The 10,000-nt window shown below is 40.9% G+C and overlaps 1 protein-coding gene across 2 annotated transcripts in view; it reads right to left on the bottom strand.

Annotated features, from left to right (window-relative positions):
* ulk1a (unc-51 like autophagy activating kinase 1a) overlaps positions 1-10,000 on the bottom strand; it is a 24,288-nt gene that overhangs the window by 10,607 nt on the left and 3,681 nt on the right. For both annotated transcript variants that reach the window (XM_060881506.1, XM_060881505.1), the window contains exons 4-9: positions 8,603-8,635; positions 7,498-7,534; positions 4,038-4,211; positions 3,590-3,663; positions 2,802-2,903; positions 34-92 (exon numbers count right to left, since the gene is read on the bottom strand). In XM_060881506.1, coding sequence (XP_060737489.1) covers positions 34-92; positions 2,802-2,903; positions 3,590-3,663; positions 4,038-4,211; positions 7,498-7,534; positions 8,603-8,635 — 479 coding nt within the window. The remainder of the gene's footprint in view (positions 1-33; positions 93-2,801; positions 2,904-3,589; positions 3,664-4,037; positions 4,212-7,497; positions 7,535-8,602; positions 8,636-10,000) is intronic.

Here is a 10,000-nt window from a genome sequence, read left to right as displayed (position 1 = left end):
ACGTCTTGGTGGACATCGGAACAGGTCACTCACTTTGGATTGAGTTTCCGGTTCCTTTCGTAGAAAAGTCGCAGCTCCTGAGGACTGCTCGCCTAGAGAAAAAGAGAGAGAGAGAGAGAGGGGGGTTTAGAGAGAAAGAAAGAGACAGACGGAGAGAGAACGATAGAGACAGAAAGACAGATAGAGAATGAGAGAGACAGTGAGAAATAGAGAGAGAGAGAGAGAGAGAGAGAGAAGAGAAAGACAAAGATATAGAGACAAAAAGCGACAGAGAGGGGGAGCGTGCGAGAGTGAGAGAAAAAAGAGAGCAAGAGACATAAAAACAGAGACAATAAAGTAAAATAGAGAGAGAGAGTGAGAGAGGTGAGAAGTCAAAACTCAACAGAAAGGTGTTAATTTCACTCTTCTGCTCTGGTCCACTCACATTAGATCAAATGTACTTACTTTCACAGAGCCAATAAGCTCCGCCCACTCAGTACTTACGACAGAAAAGTTATCCATTCAGAACCTATCGCTATTCAGAATTATTACAAAGACATTTCACTAAATGTAGACTGTTAGATTTTATACTGAAATATTACATACAAATGAATTGCAGCAGATTCTTCTCTTATATTAGGTGTTCTACTGGATTTGTGGGATTGAAAATGTATAACATTTTTATAGAACCTCATTTGCTATTATTATTACTATTATTATTATTATTATTATTATTATTATTATTATTATTATTATTATTATAGCTATAATACTACTACTAATAATTATTATTGTTATTATTATTTTATTATAATAATAACAATAATAATATTTTTTTAGTATAATTATTATTATTGTTATTATTATTATTATTGTTGTTGTTGTTATTATTATTGTTATTATTATTATTTTCTAGTATAAATATTATTATGATTATGATTATTATTATTATTGTTATTATTATTGTTATTATTTTATTATTATTATTGCTATAATACTACTAATAATTATTATTTTTAGTATAATTGTTATTTTTTAGTATAATTATTATTATTGTTATTGTTATTATTGTTATTATCATTTTTTTTTAGTATTATTATTACGATTATGATGATGATTGTTATTATTATTATGATGATTATTATTATATTGTTATTATTATTTTTGTTATTATTATTATTATTGTTGTTATTATTATTTATTTTAGTATAATTATTATTATTATTATTATTATTTATTTTATTTTTTTTCTTGACACTTGTAAGAATCTCAGCAGTAAACTAAAGAGCTCTGAGTGACATCTGCTGTTGTCCTGCTCAACTTCCTCGAACCTCTGGAGCTCCCAGGAACTGTCAACACGTCCAGATTTACATTCCTCACTCTCAGAACTAATCGACTGTGTTTTTTTTTTTGCATTTCTTTTAACTTTAATAACAGAATCACACACATTAAGTGTATTACTAATACATTTTTGTGTTACAGATGTATCCTTTACTCCCGTTGAGTAAATAACATGCTGAAGGCACACAGATTCATGGGAGATTTATGTGAAGTCTGTAATACGAGCCCATACGCGATCCCGACCGACTCGGCTGCGGTTGTTAACATTTATAAATACGCATGCTCGAGGCCTGTTTCGTGCACGGTGACGTTAAACACACCCTGTTCCTCTGTCGAAAAGAGGATCGGTTTTGTTTATTAAATAAAAATACTAACTATACTAAATAAAGCCGGTCAGTGTTGGTACTCAATACCTGTCTAGAACGGTACGTATTCGTGCGAGACGATTCTGAGTGATTTAGATGGTGTGTGTAATGTTGGAAACTTTGTGCTTTACGTAGCAGAAAAGGGGCGGGGCTACCAGGCACCGATGCTGGATGAGACGACTTCGTCCCATGCACGTTGTGTGATTTATTTCTCAACACCGTATTCTGCTAAATCTAGAGGCGTCACATCATGCGAGTTACTTCCAATTAGTTAAAAAAACATCACACTTAGTTCTAAACGCCAGAGTACATCGTGAATAGTATCGTGTAGGACGTCGTTTGGGACGCAGTTAATGTTATATCGTGTTAGACGGCGTCCCGGTGTTTACTTTGGTGTTGCAGCCTGTAGACAGACAGCATGATGCACGAGTGTGTGTGTGTGTGTGAGTTTGTGTGGACACGTGGTTATGTTTACCAGATGATTATGAAATCGTGTCACAGCCACATTTCCCTCAGCTGCTGCTGTGTAAATAAGTCAGCGAGCCAAATCTGGAGCTCTGTGGTCTGTGAGAAAATTGTATTTTATTTACATACATGACAGGATTTTTTCTAGTCTAGTTGGTTGGAAAAATATCGTCTGACCCAAAGTCCCTGAATTCGGCAAGTGTCTGTATACGCTTGTGAAACGTCCCGTGATAACGTGGTGTAGTAAAGTGTAATAAAGTGTGTGTAATTATACACACATAAAGAACACAGGGAACACGGTGGCTGTGGGTAAAAAAAACTCTCTATAAAAAGCAGAATGGATAAAAAAACTGTAATGTTTTGAGAGGTTACAGTAACTCCAAGGGATTTATTCTTTATTTAAATTCTTGTACTTGAACTCAGTCAATTTAGATACATTTTTTTTGTCTTTAGTCACCAAAATTTTGGTGATCCACAGATTTACCCAGAATTAAACTGTATAAAAAGATATAATAAAGGACCTACAATAACCATGACTAATTATTACACTCTACATTCATACGAATACAGTGCACCTGCATAACCTCAGCAACAAACCTGATGTTTTTTTAGTGTAAAGGTGTGTGTGTGTGTGTGTGTGTGTGTGTGTACCTGGAATGGAGCTTTGCCGGTCAAACACTGGAAGATGATGGTGCCCACGCTCCAAAGGTCAGCTTTGGCATCATAATTCTGTGACATGATCACCTCTGGAGCCTGTCAATACACATGTCAGCTTTCTAGAAACGTCTATAAATATAGTGTGAAGAGAGAGAGAGAGAGAGAGAGAGAGAGAGAGGGAGAGAGAGAGAGGGAGAGAGAGAGAGAGAGAGAGAGAGAGAGAGAGAGAGAGAGAGAGAGAGACAAGAGAGAGAGACAGAGAGAGAGAGAGACAGAGACACAGAGAGAGAGAGAGACAGAGAGAGAGAGAGAGAGAGACAGAGAGAGAGAGGGAGACAGAGAGAGAGAGAGAGGGAGACAGAGAGAGAGAGAGAGGGAGACAGAGAGGGAGACAGAGAGGGAGACAGAGAGGGAGACAGAGAGGGACAGATAGAGAGAGAGAGGGAGACAGAGAGAGAGAGAGAGGGAGAGAGAGAGAGAGAGAGAGAGAGAGAGAGAGAGAGAGAGAGAGAGAGAGAGAGAGAGAGAGAGAGAGAGAGAGAGGGAGAGAGAGAGAGAGAGAGAGAGAGAGAGAGAGAGAGAGAGAGAGGGAGAGAGAGAGAGAGAGAGAGAGAGAGAGAGAGAGAGAGAGAGAGGGAGACAGAGAGAGAGAGAGAGGGGGAGAGAGAGAGAGAGACAAGAGAGAGAGAGAGAGAGAGAGAGAGAGAGAGAGAGAGAGAGAGAGAGAGAGAGAGAGAGAGAGAGAGAGAGAGAGAGAGAGAGAGAGAGAGAGACAGACTCACCATGTACATGGGAGAACCACAGAGTGTAGCAGCCATGGTGTTCCCCTGCAGGTATCGAGCAAAGCCAAAGTCAGCTAAATGCACACACACACACACACACACACACACACACACACACACACACACACACACAGAGAGAAAGAGTGAGTAAATATTTCACTGAAGATTTTAAACAAGGTTTATGTGACTGAATCAGTTTCTAGGCCATAAACAGAGCTGAACAGTAATGCCATCAAATTCATTTCTGAAATCTGTGTGTATTTCTGCCCAGGGATCAGAAACGTTACAGGATACGTGTTGTACGTGTTTCATTAAACAGAACGGAGAACAAACTATAAAAAAAGTTCGTTTATAAACTCCGGGTAGTGAAGTGAGAACTCTGGACGCACATCTACAGAACGTAAGCACTAGAGTAAGTTAAGTGAAGTGAGTTAGTGAGATGTCTGACCCAGTTTGATGCAGATGTTGTTGTTGCTGATTCTGCGTCCCGTGCTGTAGGACAGGAGGATGTTCTGTGGCTTCAGGTCCCTGTGGATGATGCCTTTACTCCGCAGGACGCTCATAGCGCCCGCTATCTGCTGCAGGAAGCTCCGGATGGTGTCCTCGCTCAGAGAGCCTTTAGCTGGAAGGACACGAGTGTGTGAGAAAGCAACGGCAACAACAACAACAAACACTACAAAAACTCTCACTGTGTGAAAACTCTCACTGTCCTCCGGCAGCCAAACAATGCAGCGTGCACAAGCCAAGAGCAGGACAATCATTTTCAAAAGCTTTATGTAATACACTTCAATAAATCCTCACCACGGATGAGGAGTCGATGGAGATATTTACAGAACGAAGGAAGTGGGAGCAAATCTCAAGGGGTTAGGATTAATTTACTCCAAATAAACCTTTTAAAGATCAGATTCTAACAACAACAACAACAACAACAACAACGACCTTCCTTTTCTGTACACCTTACAGGTCATAGAGTGACCAATCCAACAGCAACCCATATGAGGATGAGGTTCCCCTTTGAGTCTGGTTCCTCTCAAGGTTTCTTCCTTTACCATCTAAGGAAGATTTTCCTTGCCACTGCTGCCTGAGTCACCTCATATAAATAAATACATACACATTGTGAACTAAATCTATCTAATACTAATCTTGAATTTTGTATTCTATTAATCATTATATTACTCACATTCTCACTCATTCATCTTCTACCGCTTATCCGAACTACCTCGGGTCACGGGGAGCCTGTTCCTATCTCAGGTGTCATCGGGCATCAAGGCAGGATACACCCTGGACGGAGTGCCAACCCATCACAGGGCACACACACACACACTCATTCACTCACGCAATCACACACTACGGACAATTTTTCCAGAGATGCCAATCAACCTACCATGCATGTCTTTGGACCGGGGGAGGAAACCGGAGTACCCGGAGGAAACCCCGAGGCACGGAGAGAACATGCAAACTCCACACACACAAGGCGGAGGCGGGAATCGAACCCCCAACCCTGGAGGTGTGAGGCGAACGTGCTAACCACTAAGCCACCGTGCCCCCATCATTATATTATTCTTTACAATAACCTTTTGTTCTATGTTTATGTTCTGTAAAGCTGCAAGAAATAAACTTGAATTGAATTGAACTTTAGCAACCAGCCTTTTTTAAAAAAACCTACAGGTCTGAAACACCAGAAGACTCCAGAAAACACAATGTGTAGTAGAATCTCTAACACTAATACAAACGGCGAGAAGACTAAAGAGTCTCTTCATGTCAACTCTTGAACCGTTTTTGTCCCCTTAAATGGAGAGACTATTTCAGATGAACGTAAACACCCTGAAAACAAACACACTTCAACACGCTAGTTAGAAAGGTTTGAAATTTTGTTTCGGTAAATAACTGGATTTTATCCCAGTCCCGATTTTGGATTGGGGAAAAAAAAAACTAAAACCAAAAAAAAAAATCCTTTGGAAAAGCGAATAAACAATAAAGCTTCAGGTGAGTTTAACCAGCCTCACAAATATGCATAGATAAAAGAGTCCTAGTTAAAATAACCTTCTACTTTTAGCCCAGCACTAATATAGCTCACCAAAGCCCTGTCTTTCCTGCCCAGTTAACACCCAGTGTTGTGTTAAAGGAATATTTTTATCCCTAGAGTTTTTCCACAGCAGGAAAGCAGAGGCTGACAGGTGGATGAGGTCAGGATGTCGACTGTGTTTAGCCAGACTGGGACTGCAGCCATGACACAAAATAAAGCACGGGCGAGAAGAGGGCTAAGGGGTTTATGCACCGAAGGACAAAAACAGCTCCACTGAAACTCTCTTACTCTGAGCATGTAATCAGGTCAGGTCTGAGGCGGGGGCTGAAACAACACACACATCATAAAAATGGTCTGGATTCTTTAGATTAGATTAAACACAGAGCTGCAGGTTTGGGAGAGTTTGCCTGCTGTGTTTGTCTTAGGCGTACGTCGTTTGCAGCGACGTGCTATTTTGGTCTTCATGACTGGCGGATATTCTTGGGAGTTACTTGAGAGGAGTGGTGTGTGTGTGTGTGTGTCTGTGTGTGTGTGTCTGTGTGTGTGTATGTGTCTGTGTGTATGTGTGTTTGTGTATGTCTGTGTGTATGTGTGTGTGTGTGTATGTGTCTGTGTGTGTATGTGTCTGTGTGTATGTGTGTGTGTCTGTGTTTGTGTATGTGTGTGTGTATGTGTGTGTATGTGTGTGTGTGTGTATGTGTGTGTGTATATGTGTGTGTGTGTATGTGTCTGTGTGTATGTCTGTGTGTATGTGTGTGTCTGTGTGTGTGTATGTGTGTGTGTGTGTGTGTGTATGTGTGTGTATATGTGTATGTGTGTGTGTATATGTGTGTGTGTGTATGTGTGTGTGTGATGTGTGTGTATGTGTATGTGTGTGTGTATGTATATGTGTGTGTATGTGTGTATATATGTGTGTATATCTGTGTGTGTATGTGTGTGTATGTATGTGTGTGTATGTGTATGTGTGTGTGTGTATATGTGTGTGTATGTGTGTGTGTGTATGTGTGTGTGTATGTATGAGTGTGTATGTGTGTGTATGTATATCTGTGTGTGTATGTGTGTGTATGTGTGTGTATGTGTGTGTGTGTATATGTGTATGTGTGTGTGTATGTATGAGTGTGTATGTGTGTGTATGTATATCTGTGTGTGTATGTGTGTGTATGTGTGTATATGTGTGTGTATGTGTGTATATGTGTGTGTATATGTGTGTGTGTGTGTGTGTGTGTATGTGTGTATATGTGTGTGTATATGTGTGTGTGTGTGTGTGTATATGTGTGTGTGTAAAGATTTTGATAAAACTCTGCTGTAATTATCACATTTTTTATTATAAAACATATTATTCAGAAACTAATAATACGTCCTGGGTTTCATTAGAAGAGGAACGTTCCGGTTTAAGACTGGAATATAATTAGATCTGAACACACACACAATGCACTGACCTTAAAGCATTAAATCAAGGTATTATTTGCTTTAAGATATTTGACATAATGCTGATTATTTTCCTGCACCTGGATGTGGCCTGAACTCATCCAATCATCTCAGAGGGAGATCTGAACACCGAGGAAACATCTGATGATGAAGGTTCTCTAATACCATTCGGTTAGAAGCTGACTGAACATGAGTCACTGCATCAACAGACACGATGAGTATAGATGTGATCCAATGAGGAAAGCCAGAGGATGAACAAACAAAAAAAAAAACAAGTGAGTCAGGACACGGTTGAGCATTTGGATGGCACGATACACGACCCAGCGGGTTCGCTAAAACCCTGAACACCGGCGGCCCTCCGGCGGCTCTATGATATCACATACTGATACGATTATAAGGTGCTAAGATTATACGATGACATGAGTTACTGTAGTCCGTATTTAGGTTAACTTACCGTGCAGATACTCTGCCAGATCGCCGCCGTTGCAGTACTGTAAAAAACATAAATACGAGGAATTTAGTGTCACGTCAACAACCGTCACACAGTCTTTGGTTATTTCAGAGCTGAATATATAATAATTATAACCGTCAGGAAACTTTATGAAGGCAGAGCTAGATCACTTTGTGGCTACCGAGTGTAGTGTAGGACTCATGACTACATTAATATGCTTTTATGATACAAATAAATGCATCACTTGCCTACTATAGAGCCTCAGCTGACCAGATATCATTTGGCTCATTCTCAGTGCCATGCTGATACTGTAGTGTGTGTGTGTGTGTGTGTGTGTGTGTAGTGTTAAGAGTGTATTAGGTACAGCAGGGTCACTACCTTAGTATAACCTCTTGTTAAGTAACAGTTAGAAGATGACTGATACAGTATGAGCAGAGTGGGTAAAGATGTGAGTGTGAAAAAGGTGTGTGTGGAATTCGATGGTCAGTAACGACGTCTAGTCAGCGTGGCTCAGGTATACAGCAGGTTCTTTCTGATAGTAGTGGCCAGAGAACTAAAGGTCCTGGTAGACTTCATATCGTCGCTGTCGGGCGGAAACCTCGTACGTCCAAATTTGGTCAGTTTCATATTTTTTCACATATCGATGCTATTGGTCAGTCCCCACGTGGGTCTGTTATTTTTACAAGTTATTAACCAATCTAAAGTCTTGAAAATAGCTTGAGCGCAAATCTCATAACTCCATTGGACACTTCATCTGTCCACCTCTTCCTCACTCCGTGGGAGAGCTTCACGGCATATTTCTCCTCAAGAAGAGTCGCAACGAATCAACACGTCTTCTGAGGTAAATGTCTTCAAAACACTGGGCTCAAAGAAAAAAAAATCTTGACCCCCGCTAGTTCTGGTGCTCATCTGAGGACAGGAATTTAGCGCAAGACAATCCACTGCAACGCGGACTAAACCCTGTGCACTGCAGATAAGGTACGGCGTTTTTTTAATTTCCTGATAAATAACGGTTTTGGAGATACGAGGATTCCGCCCGACAGCGACGATATGCTGCTTGTAGATGTGGAGGTCTAGATAGCTCCTGATTATAAAAGTTTGGACTTACCTCCATGACGAGGTAGACGCAACCTGAGATTTCCTGTGCAGAGAGGAAAAGTAGAACAGGAAATCGATCACGTTCTCATTTGTATATGTTGGAAAAGTTACAGTTTGAGCTAAAGTTACAGAGGAAGAAGAAGACTTCACCATGTCTATGCATAGACATTTGAATTAGTTGCTACTATAGAAGCAGGAACATACTGTACATAACAGAGATAGAGCGCATTAACGTGACATTTACAGCTGGGACGATCCACAGCTTCTGATCAGTCAGAACTGAGAAAGAGTAACTGACTTTATAACGCAGGACCGGTGCTGAAGTTAACACACTGGTCTGAGCACACGGCTTTTATTTTGGCCCAGTTGTTACACAACAGCGGACACAGAGGCCACGGAGCTTAACAGACCACACGCTGGCTAAACTCCAACGAGGCAGGACGAGTTTTCTTGAGTGCGCTGATACACACTGGTATAGGACTGGAATTTTAAACCCTCCCGAGGGGGCAGACAGACGACCGGAGTGTTGAGTAAATGCCCTTTGAATTCATGTCGATTCTGTCCTCATCACTGTGGTACGCGTTCTGAATAAACAGTCATGGCGTACACACAAAAACTACATTTCCATGCCCGTTTCTGTAAGCATGTGAGTGTAAAGTATCTTCACAACCCTACTTCATGTCTGAGGCTGTCATCTGGGCATCTCTGTATGTAAACATTTTTGTAATAATAAGTGTAGTAACTGGTAGTAACTTGAGGTTATGTGGTCGAACTTTTCTCCTGCTTTCGGCACTGTTCGACACATATTTGCACAAGCAACTATTACTCACACATTTAACGCCATTGTTATTATAATTGTGAAAACAGTAACTCTGTTCAAACTGTGCCAGCATTTAACAAGCTCATTAAACTGTAAATTCTAATCCGTCTTCGTTAGAAGAACAGAGTTCCTTCTGAGAGATGACTACGGCGCGATATTTGTTTAATGCACCCATTGTTCTGGACAGCAGGCGGTGCGGCGTGTGTGTGTGTGTGTGTGTGTGTGTGTATAGGTACAATGTGGAGTGGTGCCTCCCAGCTGGGAGATTCGGTTAACACCCAATGACCCACTCTGATCTCCACACACACACACACACACACACACACACACACACACACCTTGCTCACTAATAACTACCTTTCTTGCTTACGTAGGCACAGAAATGAGGTAAAGTGGATAATGTCAAACTTTATATTCAGTTGAAACCTTACTGAGTGTCAACCACCTGCTGTGAAATCGACACCGAGCGTCTCTGAAGTCGTCCTGTTCACATCAGAGGGGTTACTACAAAAGGCCGCAGGTGTCAGACGCTGCCTCGCTCTTCTGGCTAAGGTGAATTACGGTGACTTTTCGTTTGTAAAATATTGC

This window comes from Tachysurus vachellii, chromosome 11 (assembly GCF_030014155.1).
Source record: "Tachysurus vachellii isolate PV-2020 chromosome 11, HZAU_Pvac_v1, whole genome shotgun sequence".
Classification (NCBI taxonomy): domain Eukaryota; kingdom Metazoa; phylum Chordata; class Actinopteri; order Siluriformes; family Bagridae; genus Tachysurus; species Tachysurus vachellii.
This window is presented reverse-complemented; position numbering and strand designations above follow the sequence as displayed.